This window comes from Euleptes europaea, chromosome 2, assembly GCF_029931775.1.
Source record: "Euleptes europaea isolate rEulEur1 chromosome 2, rEulEur1.hap1, whole genome shotgun sequence".
Taxonomy (NCBI): Eukaryota; Metazoa; Chordata; class Lepidosauria; order Squamata; family Sphaerodactylidae; genus Euleptes; species Euleptes europaea.
Window position 1 is genome coordinate 116,547,723 of NC_079313.1, and position 23,789 is coordinate 116,571,511.

General features: G+C 44.5%; 1 protein-coding gene across 2 annotated transcripts in view; it reads right to left on the reverse strand.

Moving 5' to 3' along the window:
- Window positions 1–1,205: 1,205 nt before the first annotated feature.
- Window positions 1,206–23,789, reverse strand: part of SULF2 (sulfatase 2) — a 130,425-nt gene continuing 107,841 nt past the window's right edge. Inside the window, exons 11-20 of one of the 2 annotated variants that reach the window (XM_056867450.1) lie at window positions 21,422–21,671; window positions 20,315–20,411; window positions 11,722–11,816; window positions 10,895–10,954; window positions 8,721–8,890; window positions 7,167–7,309; window positions 4,672–4,795; window positions 3,081–3,111; window positions 2,762–2,818; window positions 1,243–1,419 (exon numbers count right to left, since the gene is read on the reverse strand). In XM_056867450.1, the coding sequence (XP_056723428.1) occupies window positions 1,389–1,419; window positions 2,762–2,818; window positions 3,081–3,111; window positions 4,672–4,795; window positions 7,167–7,309; window positions 8,721–8,890; window positions 10,895–10,954; window positions 11,722–11,816; window positions 20,315–20,411; window positions 21,422–21,671 (1,058 nt within the window). In that variant the 3' untranslated portion in view covers window positions 1,243–1,388. Of the gene's footprint in view, window positions 1,420–2,761; window positions 2,819–3,080; window positions 3,112–4,671; window positions 4,796–7,166; window positions 7,310–8,720; window positions 8,891–10,894; window positions 10,955–11,721; window positions 11,817–20,314; window positions 20,412–21,421; window positions 21,672–23,789 lie in introns of both variants that reach the window. The other variant, XM_056867449.1, reaches the window with a different exon arrangement.

A 23,789-nucleotide genomic window follows, 5' to 3' on the forward strand; every position in this document is an offset into this window, starting at 1 on the left:
GTGTCACTGGACTTCTGGATGCTAAAACTCAGAAAACAAAACCTGGCACTGAGTTAGGTTTGGTTTAAATAGAACTGAGTAGGCCCAACTGTCCTCTGAATTGCGGCTCTTACTTTCTTGTCTTGGATTTTCAAATGTACACAGATTATTACATAGATTATCGTTTTGTGGCCAACAAAAATTATAGTTAAAATGAAAAATAAAACATCAGGTGTTCTTATTTTTCAAGTTTAGGGTTTTTTTAAAATTACTGATCTGCTGGAGAGCCACTGCAGATCTGAGTAGACAATACTGACTTTGTTGGACCAAGGGTCTGATTCAGTGTAAGGCAGCTTTATGTGCTCATGTGTTCATGGCCTGTGAAGAATAATTAAAAAGGTTTTTTCTTTAAAAAACGAAATACCCCGCACAAATATAAAAGTAAACAAGTGCTTTCTTTTATAGTTGTTTTGGTTTTTGAACATACAATATAACCACAAAGACTTAATACAAATCCAACTTTGTTAAAATTGTCAAGACATACACAAACTGCTTTTTTTTTTAATTTTGCAGTGCTTTTAAAAATGGATAAATTTTGGAATTTTATTATGCAATGAAGGTGACATTTTCAGAAATGGTACTGGGGCATGCCAACACTTTAGTAACAAAATTGTTCTGGATTTTTTTTTTAAACAGGACACTAAATATTTACAGTACCATGCTGGAAAGCTGGTTTCTTTATTTTCTTTATAGCCCAAGGTAGGTGAGTGAACAGTGAAGTAAATTGCTTCCATAAAAGTAAACACCTGAAGAATGTTACGGTTTGTGCATCTGTTCAGTAATATTGTCTTGAGATCCTGGGTCCTTCCATACCTCTCTTCTACTTTCTGTACTTTGACTTGCCTAGCATAAGGTGGTGGTGGTGGTGGGGAATCCACATTCTTATCTTTCCATTTGTGTCTGTCTAATGCCAGTTGAAGTTGAAACTGAAGAGGGGCTATGAGCTGGCTTCCTCTTAAACAGTGCTCGGTCTGCTTTCGCCCCTTATGATTCTTTGTGGGTCAGTGGGGCATTTCTCTGCTTCCCTTTTGGAACTGTATCTGTAGTGACTGGTGGAAGCAAAACAGCCTGTGAAGCAAGTGAGGTATAATCCAAAGCAAAAGCGGATGAACCGGTGGACTCCAAGAACAGCTAGATACTCTTGATGGCATTAGTCCCCGGGCGGTCATTGTTTCTATTCCGATTGCATAACAGTGCAAACATCCTATCTACCTTAGCGTCAAAAGTTCATCCAGTCCTCCAGGCTAACATTATAATTCGGTCTGAAATCATATGCACTTTCATTAAGTCTGTACAAAGATTCAAGTTCTGGCCAGTTTATATCCTCACTGAGGTCCAGCATCTGCAGGTTAGCCCTCCCAGCCTTCCCATAGCTGTCCTCTGTAAAATGAAAACAAGAACACGTGACCGTTAGCATCCTCTCCCTGTCGTGCAAGTAGAAAAGGCAATGAAGGAGAAAATGTGTGTTCAGCAAGGCCATGCAGGTGAAAGACATCTGGGACATTTAAGTGTCTGTGCTTCTCCCACCTTGTAGTTCATAACTTGAGCAAAAATATTTCTTCACCTATTTTGAAACGCCACCTTTGGCACTGATTTGTGTCTGCAGCACTGGTTCCCAACCAGGGGTCCATGGACCCCCAGGAGTCCGTGAGAACTAAATTAAGGTCCGCGAAACAAAGTTATAAACCCATAATAAATTAATATTTTCAATTAAAAGTTCTCTATTATAAAAATATATATTCAAATATTATTCTAAGTGTAATGTTTAACTAACAGTTATGATTAAAGTTTATTTTCAAATTCTCAGAATTTTTATTTTGAACCTTGGGGTCCCTGCACCAAACAAAAAAGTCCTAGTGGTCCCTGGTCAAAAAAAGGTTGGGAACCACTGGTCTACAGGGTGGGCCATTTAAATTCACATTTCAGGAAAGATTGCACAATAAAACAGTAAAGGAGCTGAAGGGAGCTTCTCGTATCCATGTCAGAGCCTCTTGCTTTGGTGTCGGCTTTCCATCTTCCTCTTAGCCCAATGACCTTCTGTTCATGTAACCCTTGCCTTTTTTCCCAAAGGTCTGAGACTGAAGTAATATTGGACACGGGATCTAGTACAGCATTTTATTAGCCCTTTGATGTCAGTACTTGCATGCATGTTATATGGTGACTGTGGAAGGGCACATGCTTTGCATGCAGAAGGTCCCACATTTTAATACTTATATCTCTAGTTACAGGTCCACATGTAGAAGGTGTCAGGAAAGGTCCTTCCCAGGGCCCTGGATAACTGCTACCAGTCAGGAGAATAAGCCCAGTGGCGTGACTGTATAAAGCAGTTTCATTTATTTGTTTTGGTTTCAAATCAGTCCAATTGAGAGAAGCTGTATCAGACTGCCTAACTGCAGTTTTACTACAGCTACTAGTCTACCTGTGAACACATGGGAATCAAATCAGAAGCGAGAGATTCTCTGTCCTATCAAACCTCCAATACACAAATTGATTCATCCATTCAGTTCCATGGCAAGGTTCAGAATCAGTCATGATCCCAACCTTATTTAACTAGGGAATACTGACACCCATTATTAATTACAAACCCATCTTTCTCATGCACGATTTCCTATGAGGTAGGTATTTTAAGAGTGAGAATAGACTAAAGCAAATTGTGTACTACATGCAAAAAGAAAGGAAGAAAGTCAAGAGTTAAGGCTGCATGTGTGTACTCCCAACTCACAGCGACTTGGAAGATGAAGGTCTCTTCATTTCTGGCCATTTCCGTCGCTGAAATTGCCTACTTTTTAAGCCATAAAAGGAGAAAAAAAAAGTTAACCCTCACCAGGAGTTCCACCAGGACCAAACAAGATGGAAAAGAGGTTTTTTTATAAAGAATGTGTTTGAATACAAAGCCCACAGCCCTTCAAAATAACAAATCCATTTTCTGTGGACTAATTCTGACTCCAACCCCAAGCCAAGAGAGCTGATGTCCATTTCCTCCCAGTGCTTGATATGGTAACATATGGGGAAAAAAATTAAAGCTTTACTTTAAGCAGTACCTGTATTGCTCGTAGCTTCCATCTTTAAGGCCTAAACAGGAGAAAATTGATAACTTGTTAAGGAATAGCTACAAGACGGAGGAAGAGTGTATAGCAAGGCACATCATGGAATGATAAAGGAGACTTCTTAAATTTTGTAAACACATGGCTGCTGGTGACAGTCTCGAATTTAAGATGTTTTGTGAGCAAAGCATACCAAGTGTAACCAAGAGGTTGGAATAATAAGCAGAATTGTCTGTGTGTTAAGTGCTGTCAAGTTGCTTCCGACTTAACAGCGACCCTATGAATTAATGACTTCCAAAGTGTCCTATCCTATGTTGACAGCCTTATTCAGTTCCTTCAAACTGATGGGCATGGTTTCCTTGATTTAGTCAATTCATCTCATGTTGGGTCTTCCTTTTTTCCTGCCACTTTCAACTTTTCCTAGTATTATTGCCTTTTCCAGTGTCTCGTCTTCTCACTGATAAGCAGATTTAAAGGGCATCAAAGCAAATTTTGAGTTACTACTCCTCGTGCATCACATGATCTGGAGCCTTCTACAGCTGGCTTTTAGACAAAGATCACAGACCCTAAAAAACACAGGTTGGACAACGCATGCCCAAAGGGGAGGAGTTGCCCCTCTGAATCATGTTTGCTGAGACCTAGCATTTCTTGTTCATTTTTTTGAAAAGGCTAAATTTCATTTGTTGGTTTTCTGTGCATAGGCCATATAGTTTGTCCTACCTTCTCTGAATGCACAGATGGCCACTCGGAAGAACAACAATTACATGCAAGCAACCTGTCCTCTTGTATGAAGATGTAAAGAAAGGGTGTTTGGGGTTCATCTACAGTCTCCTGCATCTGAAGGCACAGTATTTGGGACAGAGGTAAAGGGGCAGAGCAATTAACTTTACACACATAGCCACTGCACTGTCCCTAACTCACACCAAGTGGGCTCTTTATTACAACTGCCTGTTAGAATTAATAGACAAGGTGAGTATTCCCTACTATACTGCAGCCTGTCTTCTAGTAGCGTCAATATCATTATTGGCTTGCTCCTAAAGACTGTGACCATATCCTCTTTCATACAGTTGGTCCTTTCTTCATTTCTTGTCACCCACTCGAGAAGGTAAGATGATGTGGGAAACTGCTACCCTACAATGGTTTCTCACTTGGCTAGGTGCCCAGGGAAATCTTGTGTGATCCACATTTGTCATGGTTTCTCAACATCAGTTTATAAGAAGACTACTATAAGGACATCTGCTTACGATGTTTATTTACTTCAATTATACCCCACTTCTCTCCCCAATGGGATCCAAAGCTCTTCTCCATTTTATCTTCACAAAAACCTTGTGAGGTAGGTTAGGCTGAGAGCATGTGACTGGCCCGAGGTTACCCAGTGAGCTTCCATGGCAGAGTGGAAATTTGAACAAAGATGCCTCAAATCCTAGTCCAACACTCTTAACAATTACACCATGTTAGCTCCCATTACATATTCCTCATCTGATTTTCTACTTCATGTAATTAATGATTAATTCAAAAACCTTATGAAACAGTAATATCTTGGTTGCTGAGGAAGTCTTTCCAGAGGCAAAAACCAGGAGACCCTTACCCAGTTCCATGTTCCGAGTCCTTGGGTTGCATTGCTTGTACCCTTTGCAACTTCTTAGTTCCATGAGCTGCACGTGCAGTTGATTGAGCACATCCCTGTCTAGCGTGTTCACCGCATTAATTAGCTGAAAATAAAGACATTCTCTTTAAAGTAATACTGTTCATACATACCAGCTATCTCTTCTCATTGGAACCTACATTGTGTTTAACACTTCTCTGTGTCGTTGCCTTCCAGCACGCTTTTAAGACATAGCTGTCTTCTCCTTGCTTCTCTTCCAAAGCCTTATCCTTGGGCCAGATTACTGAGGGAGAGGGGCAGGGCAAGCCATGAAATCACTAAAGCAGACTCCCCAGTGCAAAAAGAAAATGTAGTCTGCATTTAGTTGGTTGGCCTCCTGCTCTCTTTAAGGAACCAGGGCACCTGCTGGGTTTCTGGAAAAAGACACTCTATTCATAGCTTTTATGCTTCACTATGAACAGTTGGTTTCAGGTAGCTGGCTCAAGGTTGACTCAGCCTTCCATCCTTCAGAGGTCGGTAAAATGAGTACCCAGCTTGCTGGGGGTAAAGGGAAGATGACTGGGGAAGGCACTGGCAAACCACTCCGTAAACAAAAGTCGGCCTAGAAAATGTCAGGATGTGACGTCACCCCATGGGTCAGGAATGATCCGGTGCTTGCACAGGGGACCTTTACCTTTATGAACAGTGAAGGCAGCAGAGTTGACAAAACCACTAACAGTGCATCACTTTCTCAGTTGATACTGGAACTGGTCCTTGCTACACTTGCAGGGACCACATCTGAACTTATGGCTACTGCTCCATGGAAGAAACTAATTTTGAAACTGCTCTTTAGTATCCCTTACCATTGGGTCAGAAGGGTTTCTGAACTGGGGACACTAAGCCTAAAGTTATGTACATTTTTTGCTGATAGGACCACAGGAAGGAAGTACAGTTCTGTGGAACAAGAACATAAATGAGGATTGCCCTAAGGGCGCCTGGGTACAAGAAATCAGGAGTACTGTTTGTGGCCAGGGCAGAGCCTCTAAAGCAGTGGTTCCCAAAGTGGGCAGTACCACCCCCTGGGGGGATTACCTAGGGGGGCACTAAGAGGCAAGAGGGCAACAGGAGACGCTAGAGGTGGTCCTCTCTTTAACTGTGTTGTTCACTAATTTACAATAGATCAAGCTATGGCACCATGACGGCAAATTTGGTGGAAACTATCAGAATTTTTCCAGACTTTGAACAGCTGGTACCACTGGATCAAGTTCATCAGTTTTGTTGAATAAATTTCAACTAAAAAGTTTTAATTTGATTTTGAATAGATGTACAATTAATTGTTACTGTTTTGAAATGTTATTACTATCTTCTTTAGTGAGTCATGCAAACCCGTTTTGAATAATGCTTTTTATAGGATAGGGTAGGCGGTGCTGGGGTTGAGTTTGTGGAACCAAGGGGGCAGTGTCCCGAAAAGTTTGGGAACCACTGCTCTAAAGGAAACAGCCATCTGGCCAACACAGAGTTGAAAATCGCTAAGACAGATGCTGGAGATGGTATATAATGCTCTGAGTAGATCTCCCCGCCCTGGGAGCACAGGCTCATTTTACCCAAGGAGTGGGTATCTCCACAGCAGGGGGACTTGCCTAGCTGGCCACTTAGGCATCTGTGCATTCCTTTACTAAAGGAATAAAGTTGTAGAAAGAAGGGGATAAAGCAAATACTACTAAATTTTCCACTTCCATAACCTTATTTATTGGCATGATAGCAAAAACATCGAATACTATCGCTTCTCGGCCTTTTGGCTAAGATCAAGTGTAGTACTACTAAATTTGGCAACTGTACCTGGTGGTGACTTCAGAAACTTATGACACAATAAGTAAGTCTTTTAAGAAGCCACTATGGGGGTTACCGCATTATGTATTCCCAGCGATGTATTAAGAGTTTGAAAGCGTTATAAAAAATACTGTTTGCACTTTCTATATATTCCCACTGATGTATTAAGAGTTTGAAAACGTTATAAAAAATACTGTTCGCACTTTGTTTGGCCCCTTTAGCTGTGAAGACGTCTTCCAACCATTTTTTAGCCGTAGTATCAAAAAACCCTTTTAAAGCGATGTTTTTTATAACATTTTCAAACTCTTAATACATCGGTGGGAACACATAATATGGTAACCCCACCCCCAGTGTCTGCCTTCTCACTCACACTGTTCCACTTGTTTGTGATGCAGTAAATAAAGCGTGAAGGAAAGGTGAACACAGTGGTCTTGCACCAGGAAGTTATGGCCAATGATAGGCTCCAAGTGCCTGCCCCCCCAGTGGTTGGAGACGTGCATGTTCCCTTTGGAATGTCTGTTTCAACTTGACTGCTGTGTCCCTATGACTTTACAAAGTAAATCTATTAAAATCAGTTAGAATATAAACTTAATTGGTTTCTATTCTTTGCCGTATTAAAAAAAGGGTTCTACATTTCCTCCAGACTCTAAGCCACCTTTTGCATATACCTGATAAGGGTCAGTGTTGAGGTCAAAGTATTCAAGGAAGCCAGTAGCAAATTCACAGAACAGGAAGTTGTGAGTCTCATTGATTGTCCTCATGCACCAGTATGTGTTGTTGTTTGCGCTAGTGCAAGCACAGAAAGGACCCACTGCAAAATAAACGTTGACGTTAGTTAAAGGTATTCATAAATATTAAAAAAAAATTGCTGTTTAACCCAAGGCAATGATCGCCTTAGAGCTGTGGGACATAAGGGACAAACACTGAGCTCCATTGCTTACAAGAACTTTCCCCGTTTATTTCAAGCCAAGCAGCAGATTCCTTTGCTTGTGTGGTTCTGTTAAAATGAATGTGAAAGAAGTAGAGTTGGTTTATGTGTGTGCGTGCAAATTGCCTTCAAGTCGCAGCCGACTTATGGCAACCCCTTTTGGGGTTTTCATGGCAAGAGACTAACAGAGGTGGTTTGCCAGTGCCTTCCTCTGCACCGCAACCCTGGTATTCCTTGGTGGTCTCCCATCCAAATACTAACCAGGGCTGACCCTGCTTAGCTTCTGAGATCTGATGAGATCAGGCAAGCCTGGGCCATCCAGGTCAGGGCAGAGTTGGTTTTTACACCCTGCTTTTTCTCTACCTTTAGGAGTCTTAATGTGGCTTAAAATCACCTTCCCTCCCCCTCCCCACAACAGACACCCTGAGAGGTAGGTAAGGCTGAGAGAACTCTAAAAGAGCTGTGACTAGCCCAAGGTCACCCAGCTGGCTTCACGAGGAGGAGTGGGGAATCAAACCTGATTCTCCAGATTAGAGTCCACTGCTCCTAATCACTTCACCACGCTGGCTTTCTACTTGTTCCTTGCAAAGAGGCTACTTACAAAAAAACCCAAACCATCCATGCACTGAACTGTTTGCAGAGCCTGGAGCCTATGTGTTGAAGTCATACAGCACAGATTATCCCTACAGATACGTATTCAAGGGTCATCCCTAAGAAATTAAGCAGTCACAGCTGTTTGCTGTAGAGCAACCACAAAGATCTAGTGGTCTGCTCCATTTTGTCGGTATTTTTCAGGTTTGGGTTTAATAAACCCAGGATTTTTTTTTTTGGGGGGGGGGGGAATAAAATAAAATAAAAAGCCAAATCCTTGTATCAGTTTTTTTGAATATTCGAAAGATTTTGAGTTAATTAAACCGGAACCTGAAAAATACGTGACGCTGGGCTTCAGAGACGGTTCCGTTCGCTGCCACTGCCTCCAAAGTCTCCAAAGGTGGCAGCAGCAAGGACTCAGCCATCAGTTAAGGAGGAAGGGGGAAATGACAGTGGTGCCAAAGGGCCTCAAATAATGCCAAAAGATTCGGCATTATTCAGGATCCACTTTTTCAGCTCCCTTTATTTGCCTCCATTTTTTAACCGGCAACCCTGGTAGTTTTGGGGTTTTTTTGGTTCGGCTTAATGCACACCCCTACTGACCACTTCCAGTGGCTTGATGCGTAGATACACACAGTCTCCCGAAGGCCATGCAATATATTACACCCTCCAGAGTTCAGCTTAAAAGCATGGAGACCCTTACATGTCCACAAGGGGGCGGTCTGCCAGTGCTGGTTGTCGTGGGTGAAACAAGTGAGGCCTGGCATGCTGCACGTGTCGTTGTTTTTGATCCTCTTCAGCAGCTTGCGCAGCTTTTTCTTTCGCCTCTGTTCTCGAAGGAGCCACAACTTGTCCTTCTCTTGCAAGGCTTTCCTATAACACAGAGATTGAGGACAGCATCAGGATGTCTGCTGTGCAAACTAACAAACAAACACAAGCCTCCAAAAGCTGATTCATGGACTTTGCCAAATTTGGCTTTATAAGTGAAGTCTATGTTGTGTGTGTGGGCAAGCCATGCGTTAATTTTTTTCATTATGGCAAAGTTGTCGTGCAATGCTTTTACCATCTCCCTCTCTATCACTGAGCAAAGCATTTGCCTAGAATAACCCTCTTAGTGGTAGTTTCAGGTGAGTAGCCATGTTGGTCTATAGTAGAAGAGCTAGATTTAAGCCAAGTAGCACTTTAGAGACCAACAAGATTTTTGGGGTATAAGCTTTCAAGAAAGGAAGCCACAGCCCTCAATTTGCAAGATCTAAGCAAGGCTGTCAAAGATAGGACATTTTGGAGGACTTTGAGTCATAGCGTCACCATGAGTCAGAAGCAACTTGACGGCACTTAACACACAAGCTTTCAAGAGTCAAAAGCTGTCTTCATCCCTATCTGATGAAGGGAACTTTCTCTCTCAAAAGCTTATACCTCAAAAATCTTGTTGGTTTCTAATGTGCTACTGGGCTCAAATTTAGAAATCCATCTCGAGTCTCAGCAAGAAAGATGGACTCCATGTAGAGTTAATAAATATTCTATATCACACCAAGGTGATGAAGTAACCACTCAAGTCAAAGAAGTAATAATTTGCAGGGAAACTTGTGCTACTGAAAATCTTTACAATTCCTATTCATATGGGTCTTGGAGTGGTTGTCCTACACAGGCACAACATAGCAGATGGAGATGGTGGAGTGCTGGCATGTAGCACTTCAGATGACAGTGGTGGGGAGTCTTATTTCTGTATGCTATCCTATGAGTTAAAAAAGACTCCTGTATGAGGAAAATTAGTCCATTAGAGATAAAAGACTGATTTACTCTGTTATGTGTTACAGGGAGTTTTTTATGTGAGTGGTAACATTCTAGCATTCCTGGAGTCTAAAAGCAGAACAGACTATTTGATGGTGGCGTCTAAGCAGAGGAATCCCCTGCCATGTGAGGTCAAATTGCCTTCCTTTCAGATCTACTCATTTCACTGTGCCTTTCTTTTATTCTGTTAGATAAAATCAAACCACTTTGGAGATCTGAAATTATGTTTTCCTTTGTTTTGTGATTTTACAAGTGCAGTTTTAAATTAATTGTTTTATTTTTCCTTTTATTTCTGTCCTTTATGCTTGCAGACCAAAAGGTCATGAGCAAAACAAATTCAATAAACTCGGTAATACAGAGATAATTAAACATACAGAAATACAAAATCCAGAATATACAGTTAGAAAGAAGTATCATTAAAAGCCATAAATAAAATTTTTGCCACGGTGAGGGTTACATTTGCATCAGTATCAGCCAATACATTAATTGTTTTAATTGATACCGTGGTATCGTAAACCTCTTTGAAAACCACGGATAAAAAGTGGTACACAAATATTTTAAGAAAATAAGCCAGGCAGAATTCTGTTGTGTGAATTTAACCCTTTTTCTGTGCACTGAGCAGATTCCTCTAGATTGGTACTAGTCTCAGCAGCACAAGCAAACAACACATACAGAAAATGAGATTTATTTGGGGCTCACAACATATTTCTCCTCTCCTCCATTTTATCCTTGCAACCTGTACGAAAGGAGTGACTGTCCCAAGGTCACCAGGTGAATTTCCATGGCAGAATGGGGATTAGAACCGGGGTCACCCAGATTCTAGTCTGGTATTCAAAACACCTGGGAGGCACAGCCAGCTGTCAGGATCCTTCTCTCTGTTCCTTCCTATAATGGTTAACCATGATCAAGACACAAATGTGTCAGTCTCTGGCTTGGAGACAGAAAATCGCATCATTTACGTAGACCTCTCCCGAGACCTCATTTAAGACTTCCGATGAAGGTAACTGAAGTGTATTTTGCTATTATTGCTTCTCTGGGGATTATTGTGCCATTATTGCTTCTCTAGGGATGCTTATTTGCACTTACCTGAAAGGATGAAGGCCGGACCCCTTGTGCCTCAGTTTGCCTTTGTGTTTTGAATGGAAGCTGTAAAAAGTCCCACATGTACAATTAGTTAAAAAAACACACACCACTGTGGCTGTTTCAAGTGCAGGGGTGGGGGGGGGGAAGCATGCTGCAGGTCCAATCAGGATTGGGTCTTCACCGCTTTTTAAAACCTCCCCTGTTAGACGCTAAGATGGCGTTGTAGCCCCGAGATCCAAACTTTGTTCACCATCACATCTAGCTGTGCCCTTAGGCTAGAATAACTCTGCATAGGATGGCACTGTCAACATGAGCACCTACCTGCTGACTAAAAGAGTACAGTCCAAGAACAGGCTTAGAAGAAGAAGACGACTTGGTTTTTACATGCTGGCTTTCTCTACCACTTAAGGAAGAATCAAACTGGTTTACAATCACCTCCCCTTCCCCTCCCAACAGAAACCCTGTGAGGTAGGTGGGGCTGAGAGTGTTCAGAGAGAACTGTGACTACCCCAAGGTCACCCTGCTGGTTTCATGTGTAGGAGTGGGGAATCAAACCCAGTTCTCCAGATTACAGTCAGCCGCTCATGTGGAGGAGTAGGGAATCAAACCTGGTTCTCCAGATTAGAGTCCACCTCTCTTAACCACAACACCACGCTTAGCTCTTCATCTGCTGTATAAAGATCTGTTCCAAGACTTTAATGAGTTCGGATGACCAATGGACGATGAAAAAGCATGGAGGTTGCAGTGACTGAATTGTGGCCTATGAGACTCTGAACAACCGTAAATGGCATATTAAGTCTTGCTTTTCCAATGTGGGTGGAAAGGAATACCTTATTTTGTTGCAGTCACACTCTTCTGGCCTCTTCTTCTTCAGATGACCTCTCACTTCCCTCAGATTTTTAATTTTATTTTGAAGAGTTTCGATCTAAAAGGTAGTAAGAACACAGAGAGAATGTTTCCAGTGAATGGGCTAGGTTTCTTTCTCTTTGGCATTTGCCACTTTCACAGCCTCTAAATCAGGAGGTCCTTGACCTTTTTGAGCCTGTGGGCATCTTTGGAATTCTGACACAAGATGGCAGGCGCAATCACAACATGGCTGCCACATGAGGCAGAGCCATACACAGAGGAAGCCCAAGTGCAGGGGAGAAGAGGGGTAATTTTTAAAATATACTGGAAAAGAGGCGATTGAGAGAATAAAACCAGCTCAGTGGTGGCAGCTCCTACTGAAACAACATTATCTTAATATGCACAGCCAATCAGATCTTCAGTGGCCAATCAGAAGCCCTGGTGGGCAACAACACACGTGGTCCTGCTGACTTTCTAAAAAGCACAGTGGGCACCAAGAAAGGTGTTGGTGGGCACCGTGGTGCTCTTGGGCAGCATGTTGGGAACCCCTACTCTAAATATGTCTACATTCCCAACACACAGCTTTTTGTTGCATTTCCTACTGTTTTGGAAAGAGCAGGAAGTCTTTGTTGTTGCACCAAGCACAAACAAGAGAGCAACTCTAGGCAGGTAGCAAAGCTGAAGTCAACTTTTTTGCTTCTTGAACCTGTTAAGGGATGGACTTGGGAACTGCAGAAAAAGAAAGAGTAATTTCTAGGCAGAAGCCTATCTTCATTGACTGAGTGTCCTACTGGGAAGTGGGGTAGGGTCTCCTTAATTTCATCATGGTACTGAGGATAGGAGAGCTATAGGTCCGTCACTGGTAAGGTGGTTTTGCATTCTACTAAGTATATAATCATTGAAGAATTCCAAGGGAACACTACAGGACACCTGGTCTTAATACCAACTTGTTGAGTATTTGGAATAGTTGTCTTTAACTTACATTCATCTGCGTGGTTTCTATGCAGTCCCACATTGGGACTGCGCAGGCCAGCCTCGGATAAGATTTGTCAGCTTCTAGCAAAATCTAAGAGAGTGCTCCCCCTCCCCTTGGGGCATGCAATCTCCCCGCCCATCAGTCACATGACCCAAGGGGGAGGGAGCACTCTTCTCTCCAGTTCTCTTTCTGCCGCCACGGAGAGAGAACGTGTTAGCTTCCTCTCTAGCCATGGAGTCCAAGAAAGCTCCACTTTTCAAGAAATGTACCTCTTGTGGTACCAAGATGGCGAAGACTGATCCTCACCTTAAATGCCTCCTTTGTTTGGGGGAAGGCCACATTCCTGCAACTGGTAAAAGTTGCTCCAAACTTTTCAACAAGGCCCTGAGGGTTTGATCGACTCGCCTGCTTTCTCATCTTTACAAAGAGTCTTTTCGTCCATGAGGTCAATCTTCTGACCCTGGTCCTTCGTTCGGTAAGACACAGTCCGAAGCGGGACCTTCAACAAAAAAATCCAAGTGGGGTGGCCTGTCTAAAAAGCCCTCCTCGGTCATTATTCGTCCGGCAAAGTTTCCTGCTCCGGGTTAGCAAGATGGCCGTGGCCGCGGCTCTTCGCGCCATGCGTCCCGCTCCAGATCGCCTCGGTGCCGATCATCTTCACGTTCGCCGAAGTCTCTTCGATGCCGATCACCCTCGGCATCTCCTCAACGCCGATCCCAGGCCAAGTCGTCTCATCCTTCGGCGGTGCTCGCCTCCAAAGCAGCTGCACAGCAGCCCATTACTATCGAGGATTCACCTCCTCATTCCCTGGCTACCCCCTCAGTTCTGTGTCCGAGCAGGGCCCAGGAAGACTCGGATGAGTTCAAAGAGCACCTCCTTCATCTCTACAAAGATGTGCCTCCGGTGCTTCCAAAGTCCCCACGGCCTGATGATAAAGGGCCTCGGGCAGAACCTGCAGAGTTCCAGGAGGGTGCCGTTCAACCACCCCCTCATGTGAGCACCCACCAAGACTCCCGGCAATCGGCCGACAAGGTCCAAGTGGAGTCACCGAAAGGTTCGTCTCATCTCGAACCTGGCCAACGGCCTCGGCGTTGATCGTCTTCTCGACACCATTCTCGAAGCCCGGCTTCGTCCAGATCCAGTCGGTGTCGGTCTGCTTCGCACCATCGCCGTCCTATCCGTTGGAGCCGGTCCTCTTCTTGACGTTGATCCACACGTCGGAGTTGATCCGTCTCTCATAGACGTTGATCATCCTCTCTCCGATCTGCTCGTCGCAGCTGTTTTTCTCATCGGAGCCGATCCCATCATTGGAGCCGATCCCATCGTCGGAGCCGATCCAATAGTCGGAGCCATCCATTTATCGTCGGTGCCGATCTACCTCTCGCTGCTCCCAATCTCACTGATCTTCATCTAGACAGTCATCTACCGGACATAGCCGTTCACTCCGCTCACGTACTCCAGCCGTTCAGAAACGCCTTCATCATCCAAACAGTCAATTACCGGACATAGCCGTTCATTTCGCTCATGCAGTCCAGTCATTCAGAGGCGCCGTTACTCCTCTAGGAGCCGGTCTCCCTCCCGTCGACGCCGAGATGTCTCTTGACGCCGATATCCTACGCCTTTGGTGTATTCGGGCTCTTTGGTCGACCGTCGCCACCGCTCCCATTCACGTTCGCCTTCTGGGGGCTCTCGTCAGCATCGACACACTCGGTCTTGCCATCCTGATGATCATTCTAAAGATTCTGTCTGTCCAAGGCAAGCGCCTCTTCGCAAGCCTCCTCTATCCAGGTCTCCTTCTATATCAAGGGACACTGATCATTCCGAATATGATGCCTCCTTCTCTCCTGGGTCGGATGAGGAATCCCACGCTTCAGTTCCCTCACCCGAGGACACTGTCGGGGAATCTAAACCGGTTTCTCCTACGGGAGATGTTCACTTATACGTGGAACAATTAATTTGCATGGCGAAGGCTTTAAAAATTGATTTTAAACCGGAGGATTCCGGTCCTATAGATGATATTATGGATATCCTGCATAGCCCTGATGTAGGCCCTGTGGCCCTTCCTATGATAAAAAGCATTCTCGAAGTGGTCCGTACCAACTGGGCTAAACCTGCCTCAGTCCCCTCATCCACCAAAAGAGTTGAGAATCTATATAAGATTCGCAGGGAAAGTGGAGAGTTCCCAGCATCCCCCTCCTAATTCTGTAATAGTGGAGGTGTTGCCTGGTAAATATAGGTCAGGAGCTCATTTCTCCCCGCAGGATAGAGAGAGCCGTAAACTAGATGCCCTCGCTAGGAAAATTTATACTTCTAGTGCGGTAGGCCTCCGCATTTCCAATTTCCTTGCGGTCATGGCCAGATATCAATACTCCCTTTGGGATCGTGTATCCCCTCAAATTTTCGTCCTTCCTGACGACCAGCGTCCTTCGGTGGTAGCCATTCAGTCCGAGGGCATGTCTTTAGCAAGACAGCAACTCACGGCGGCACGTCACGTGGCGGATTCGTCCAGTAAAGCCATTGCTTCCGCCATAGTCATTCACAGACACGCTTGGCTATGTCAATCTGTGCTCCCCTATGATACTAGGTCACATATCGAGGACCTTTCGTTCGAAGGGATGTCCCTTTTCAGTGACCAAACTCATACTTTCCTAGATCGCTTGAAAAAGAATAAAACCAATGCAAAGTCTCTAGGCATTACCCCTCAGGCGCCCGACTTTAAGCGCCGTTATTTTGGCCGACAAACGACCCAGTCTTCCCGCCCATACCGTTTCCAGAGTTCTTTTACACAGCCCTCATTTCGCCCATCCTTTCCTCATCCTCAACACGAAAGGAAATTCCAAAACAAACCCAGGGTCCGCAAAGGCCCCAGAGGGTCTCCGGCCCGTTTCAAAAAGCCGAAGCAGGCATGACTAGACGTGTCCATCTGTTTTCGTGATCGCCTGTCTGCTTTCTACCATGCCTGGTTTGCGATTACCAATGATGTCTGGGTTCTGAAAATAATAAATGTCGGTTACTTCATAGAGTTTAATACGTTGCCTCCACATAGGCCCTTGGGCCGCTCTCCAACACCGGCCCCTGTCCTACTTGTACAAGAGGTTGACAGTCTCCTCTCTAAGGGGGCTATTTCAGAGGTTCCATCTTCCGACCAGAACCGCGGGTTTTACTCCCGCTTTTTTCTTGTGGATAAAAAGGGGGGGGGAAGTGCCCTATCCTGGATCTCCAGGTCCTTAATGCCTTTATTAGGACCAGAAAATTCTGTATGCTCTCGCTCCCAGAAATGCTTCCCCTCCTGGACAGGCATATGTGGTTCGCAGTGTTAGATCTCCGCAATGCTTACTTCCACATCGCGATTCACACAGAGTGTCGCCAATACCTAAGGTTTGACTGCAAAGGAAAATGTTACCAGTACAATGTGTTGCCTTTTGGTTTGTCTACGGCCACCAGGACCTTTACAAAGTGCCTTGCGGTTGTGGTAGCCCACCTTGCCCTGAAGGGTTGTGTAATATTTCCCTACCTCGACGATTGGTTAGTCGTGGGTCCGTCTCAGTCGGAGTTGGCCACTCAAGTAGATTTGGTCCTTTCAGTCCTTAACAATCTGGGTCTTTTAGTTAATTTTTCGAAGTCCAAACTTGTCCCTGCACAAGTACAGACCTTCATTGGAGCACGTTTGGATGCTGAGCAAGCCAGGGCCTTCCTCCCTGTACAAAGAGGTCGTGCCATTCAGAAACTGGTGGCTAGGTTCACTAAGAAATGCTTTCAGACAGCCTATCATATTCAACAGTTGCTAGGCCTTATGGCCTCCACCACGGCTGTGGTACAGTTTGCACAGCTCCGTATGCGCCCGCTCCAAAACTGGTTCCTCTGGGCATTCAGGCTCAATGTCAGTCCCCAACTCAAACGCCTATCTATTCCCAGATACGTTATTTCCTCCCTGCAATGGTGGGTGCATGATGTCAATATCCTCTCAGGAGTCCCCTTTCATTGTCCTTCCCCTGAGAGGCACCTGTTCACAGATGCTGCCCTTTCAGGATGGGGGGCTCATTGTGGTAACCTTACATCATGGGGTACATGGTCGCACCTAGAATCCAGGTTGCACATAAATTTATTAGAACTTCGTGCCATCCGTCTCGCTCTGTCTTCATTCACAGGGCATCTGGATGGACATCACATTCAGATCGCTACGGACAGCTCCACTGCCCAGTATTATATAAACAAGCAGGGCGGCACAGGGTCAGTTTCGCTCTCCAAAGAGGCCAGGGACATTTGGGAATGGGCCATAGCTCACCACGCTACTCTCATGGCAATTCACATCACAGGCAAGAGCAATACGTTAGCAGACGCTCTGAGTCGCCTTCCCAACCAAACACACGAGCTCACCTTAAGCAACAACTGTCTCCACCAAATTTTCCATCAGTGGGGTTACCCGCAAATAGACCCTTTTGCTACACACCTCAACTCTGTGTGTCACAGGTTTTACTCGAGGGCGGGAGCCAGCCCGGGCTCACTGGGGGATGCCTTTCAAGCGATTTGGAACGGGGCTCTTTCTATCTCTTTCCCCCATTCCCCCTACTTCACAAAGTCCTAGGCAAGTTGAACCACGACAGGACAGATGCCATCATTGTCACTCCGTTTTGGCCCAGGAGGTCGTGGTTCGCAGTGCTCATGTCACTTGCGCAAGGGAACTACATCCTCCTTCCGAGGGATCCCTCCCACTCCCCCCCGGACCTGCAACTTGCTGCCTGGAGGGTGCAGCCCCAGGGCAGTGGTCTTAGAGTAGCTAAGGTATTATTGCACTCCTTGAAGTCCTCCACATGTCCTCCTTGAAGTCCTCCTATGACGCTAAATGGAGACATTTTTCTAATTGGGCTAAGGTCAAAGATGTGTCGCCAACTACTTGCCCACTATCTACTGTGTTTGCTTATTTGTTAGCCCTCAAAGATGATGGTTTATCTAATTCATCCATTAAAGTTTATTTAGCCGCAATTTCGGCTTTTCACCCAGATATCGACTCCTTTTCAGTTTTTTCTCATCCCCTTTCCAAAAAGTTTTTGAGAGGTCTCACTAATTTGTATCCTCCCATCACTCCGCCCGTTCCTCAGTGGAGTCTATCCTTAGTCCTTTCACAGCTCATGAGACCTCTGTTTGAGCTTTAGCCACCTGTGAAATGGCTCTACTATCATTTAAGGTGGCCTTTTTGGTTGCAATTACCTCGGCAAGGAGAGTAAGCGACTTATCAGCGCTGTCACATTCCCCTCCTTATACTAAGTTCCACTCGGATAGGGTGGTATTGAAGCCAAAGATCTCCTTTTTACCCAAGGTCGTATCAGCCTTCCACCTTACCCAGGACATCGTCCTCCCTGTGTTTTTCCCTCACCCATCCTCCGACGCTGATAGAGCGTTACACTCCCTCGATGTCCGAAGAGCCCCTCTTTTTTACATTAAGAGGTCTCAGAATTTCCATAAGGATGACAACCTTTTTGTTTGCTTTGGGGGACACGGTAAAGGCCGTTGTGCTTCTCCTCAGACCCTCTCGAGGTGGATCACATCAACCATCAAATTGGCCTATGATCTTGCTCACCAAGAATGCCCTCCTATGATTAAGGCACATTCTACCAGAGCGTATGCGGCTTCCATCGCCTTTTCTTCCAAGATAGATCTCCGGGACATCTGTAAGGCTGCCACCTGGTCCACGCCCTCCACGTTTATGAGACACTACGCTGTGGATGTGGACTCAGCAAGAGATGCAGCCATGGGACGTGCCATACTGCAGTCTTTATTTCGGTGACTGTTCCACACCCACTGTCCTGGTAAGCGAGCTCGCTACTCTCCCAATGTGGGACTGCATAGAAGCCACGCAGATGAAAAACAGAGTTTCACTTACCTGTAACTGTTGTTCATCTGGTGGATCTTCTATGCAGGCACACATCCCTCCCTCCATCCCCTCTGTGGGACCACTTCGCTAGACCGGTGGTTGGTTCCGTGAAGGCAGGTTGGAGAACTGGAGGGAAGATTTCTCCCTCCCCCTTGGGTCATGTGACTGATGGGCAGGGAGATTGCATGCCCCAAGGGGAGGGGGAGCACTCTCTTAGATTTTGCTAGAAGCTGACAAATCTTATCCATGGCTGGCCTGCGCCTGCGCAGTCCCAATGTGTGCCTGCATAGAAGATCCACCAGATGAACAACAGTTACAGGTAAGTGAAACTCATTTTTTGTTGTTGAAGTGTTTGTGTGTGTGTGTGTGTGTGTGTGGCTTCTCTTTTCAGACTGAGGGAAGACTGTCACATTCCCTTAAACAAAAGACACCGATGTACTCTCAGCAAGGGACACCCATGTCTGAAGTTATAATGAGACCTTCATTTTCATTGTAGAGGGAAGGGGCTTGAGTGGTAGAGACGTGCTTTGTGGGTGTTAGGTCCAAGTTTGAACTACGGCTTCTAAAGTTTAATTACATCACTTGGAAAAACTCAAGAGACCCTAAAGAGCTGCAGTAAGTTATGTTGCCCACACTGATCTTGATTGATCTGATATGGCAAAATTAGAGGAGGGGGGGGATTGACTTGGGTCCAGCAATCTGTTCGCACAAAAATCACAGATCTTTCCCACATTTCCCTCTCCCCAGCAGTCCCTTTTGACCCCAGGGAAGTTGACTCCTGAAGTGATGTGGGACCTGCGTAGATTAACAGCCACATAGCACTTTCTTCTGTGTAATCCTGCTGACAGAAGCAGGAAAGACAATTTCATTCCACTGCTGATCAACAGCCCACATGGCTATTAATTCACATAGGTCCCATGATTCCTGGATACAACTTTCCCAGAGCAGAAAGAATTGCTGGAGGGGAAGGGCAAGCGGGAAAGGACAGCACCATCCGCTGATGGATCATCAGACCCAACATATTGTTTTCTCCCAATATGGAAACTGGGTGTGTGTGAGGTGAGTAGAATATTTTCTCTTTTGAAATAATTAGTGTGGTTTTGCGGATTACCTCTCAGAAATGACAATTTCAAAAGAAGAAGAAGAGTTGGTTTTTATATGCCGACTTTCTCTACCACTTAAGGGAGACTCAAACCAGCTTACAATCACCTTCCCTTCCCCTCCCTACAACAGACACCCTGTGAGGTAGGTGGGGCTGAGAGAGCTCATAACAGAGCTGTGACTTGCCCAAGGTCACCCACCTGGCTTTGTGTGTAGGAGTGGAGAAACAAATCCAGTTCACCAGATTATCGTCTGCCACTCATATGGAGCAGTGGGGAATCAAACCCAGTTCTCCAGATCAGAGTCCACCTCTCCAAGGGAGAACAATGTTGTAAGATGGTTTGAAATCCCCACTGGAGAGAAAAGCAGTATATAAATATATAAATAAAATAACCAATTTTTAGAAGAAAAGGAGGCAGCCACAGTTTAGATGTGGAAGTTTCTCTGAGGCTGTGATCTTCGGCCTACTTACTCACAAAATGAGGTCACTAACATCTTGGGGCGGAAGTTGTTCGAGGCCTTAAACAACCAGTTCAAACAGAATCTTGCTGCTCCAGCATTTAGGAATGAAATTAAAGCCGTGATCACCATGGGTGCCAGTTGGTATGCAGCTGTTAAAATCACTAACCTCATGGTCTATATGAAGTTTATGGTCTTTCCATGCTTGCAATGACTTGTACAAATCGGTGTCACACTGAACAGTATCGTTCTCTAGAATGTAGCATCTGCACGGGGGGGGGGGGAAGAGAGAGAGAGAAGTGGGCAAGCACAACAACTTATTAAAGTAGTATGCTTATAAGGATTCTTCAAGCAGTAGTTTATTTAAGGTTGGACAACAGGGTCTTTTGCTTTGGGTGTGATCATACTCATGGAATATATATATTAGCACAGTCGAGAGATCTTAGTTTTATTTTGCATTCCCCCCCCCCCCGTTTTGAAAACAGGTACTAGAGTCGAGATGTTGAACTGAAATGCAGAACGTCCCAATTAATCTCACCAGCTTTTCTTTTCAACATCTCAGTTTTCAAGGGAGATACTGCTTTGCATTTTGTGTTACAGCTTTCTGCACCCACCTGAAAATGGATGTGAGGGTCTTTGGATTCATCTTTGAATGGTCCTGACTATGCAACATCAACTTCCTTGCATTTTGATATGTCAGTCCAACTTTACATGGTTGGTGCATCAAGCAGAGAGCTTATGAAGAATGAGGAGAAATGTCCCCGGAAGCTGTCCTGGACTTGATCACCATGTAGCCTGTGCAGCTCTCAGATGCTTTGAAGCCTTGTAGCTATCGTAAAGTCCCCAGGCGTGTATGACCCACACATGTTGGACAGGAACACGGGGCTCACCTGCTTAATGTTTCTGTTCATTCTAATTTTGGACCCATTGGGGTTATGGGTTCAAATCTAATAGCTGAAGAAAGCAGTGGTCTGTTCTTTTGAATATTTTTCTCTCTCCCTTCATACTACCCAAATTTAGTTCATAAGCTCTTTCAGGCACTATTTTTGCGGTATATCACTCTGCAAAGTACCACATATTGCTGTGCAAATAATGGTGGTGGTGGAAATTTGCAAATATATGGCAACCCTGTAGGGTTTTTAAAGTAATAGACAAATACAGGTGGTTTGCCATTGCCTACCTCTGTGCAGCAACCCTAGACTTCCTTGGTGGTCTCCCATCCAAGTGCCAACACTTACAACAACAATCCTTTTAAATAAACCCCATGAATCCTTACCTGTGAGTCACTTTGATTAAGTTAGGGGCCGCATTCTCTAAAATTCCACCAGTACCACTATATTCTCCCACGTCCTTGTCGTCATCTTCATCGTCTCCTTCAGCACCCTTGACCTTTTTGTGTTGGTTTGTGATATTACTGGACAAAACAGGCTGGTAGCCATCTTCCAAATCCAAATTATAGACCTCTCCATCCAGTTCAACAGACACAGAGCGAATCGAGCGGCTCCGAATGTAGCTTGCCTTGTACTCTGGGGAAAGGGGGGCGGAGAAACACAGCTTGCCTTTTATTTGTATTAAAGCAGCAGATGTGTAAAAAGAAAACCCTGCCTTGGATATGAAATAGGTGAGTTCAGGAATGGCCAACCTCTGTAGTCACCATGAGGAGCAGGCAGCTTCTGTTCTTCAGACAGCCAAGTGCTTCAAGTAGCAACAAATACATTTTCCTGCAAAAATCAACTCCTAATTAATGTACTCAGTTTTACAATAAAGTCACCATCGATGGTAAAGTGGCTTCAAATATCCTAAAGTAGGTGTGGTGGTGGAAAATGCTGTCAAATCTCAGCCAAGGTATGGCGACCCCATGGGGTTTTCAAGGCAAGAGACATATAGAGATGGTTTGCCATTGCCTGCCTCTGCATAACGACCCTGGGTTTCCTTGGTGGTCTCCCATTCAAATAATACCCAGGGCCAACCCTACTGAGCTTCTGAGATCTGACAAGATTGGGCTAGCCTGCGCCATCCAGGTCAGGGTTAAGTACATGTAGGACCTCTTATCTGAAGTCCAAATGATAGATAGGACAAAGACATTATTATGCTTTTAAGACTGGCTCTTTTACAACATTTGAGAAAAATAATCTTTTATTATATGCAAAATTAGTGGCACACTCAATTGAAATTTGGCACACTGCCTTCTCTCTCCTCTCTTCTTTTACCCGGTGAAAAGCTCACTGGGTACCCACAATGGCCATCCCTGGCTCAGGTATGACCTCTACTGATCTGGGATAATACACATTTTAGGAATCAGATGGCCAGTAGGATCAGCCTCAGAACCCACAGCTTCTGAGACATTAAAATATAACAACAACAATGTATGTTAGAGTGCTGGATTTGATATAGATAAAGTTCTGTCTTAAGTATACAATCGTTTTGTGGATTTAGGCCCTGTGCAATATTATCACATTTATTTCTAACACTGTACCCACAGAGTCTGTAGGTGGCAGCAAAAGCTTAGAATGTTTTATGGAAGCGATGAGAAATTTATACAGCTCCAACTTCCAGAATTGATGTCATGGCAACAACCTTTTAAGAAGATGCCAAGGGCCTTTGACCCCTTCAGACTGAAAGGTCATCCAATGTGAGGGGGGTTTCCCTTTCCCATGGCAACAGTGCTGAGGCATATCCCAGAAAAACACAGTCGCCCTTCCAACTTCTCTTTCGAAATTTCAACTCCCTCCTATCCAGCAAGCAGCGCTTGATCTCCTTCATCAAAACCAGATCCCCATTCACATCTACAATTCAATACTTTTCCTTTTCAAAAGTGCACATACATTTTTCACTTCTGTGCAAACAGGCCCATATTGTCTCTGTACATGAACCTCTGGGGCATCGTCGTAGGCTATACTTACAAACTTCTTATTGATTAACTCCTTTCATCTCAGTCTACTACATATCACTGGCTGCTCTCAACAGTGATGGGGAAACAAGCACTGTAATAAAGTTAGTATACGGGTACAATTATATTCAGTGTTTCAGAAGGGGCAGTCCAATGTTAACTGGAATATTCAGTTCCACTCTCCTTAGGCTATTTTTCAAAAAGCTGGTCTGTCTCAGGGTCAACCCCCCCACCGCACCCACCGCTAGGATAATAATACTGACCAACCGTACAGAGGTATTGTAAAGATTAACAAGACAACATATAAAAAAGTGCATCGAACTCTGACACAAAACCCTCCCAAATAAATACAAACTTATTACTAAAATATTAATGTTACGATCTTCTGATATTTGTTTTTATTTTTTCCCCCGATCCCTTTTCCAATGATTCTTAAAACTGAATTTGTGTTTCATACTTCAGTGGCACACTGATGATTTCATTGTGGTTTCCCCACCTGGTATTCAAGCTTTCCCAGGTGAATCATAGCCCAGAGGAAGGAAAAAAAAAAAAAAAAAGCAGAAACATGGAACATTTGGCTGAAATGAGGGAACTCCCTTCCTGTTCAATTCCAACAGGAAATTGCAGAGTTACACCCAAACCATTAATCTTTTTCATTTCTTCTTTTACATCAAGAATTAACTTCCCATTCTTGTGGATCCTCTTAGTTCTGAATAAAATGTTTTTTTAAAGCAGCCCCCCCTCCCCAAGAGGA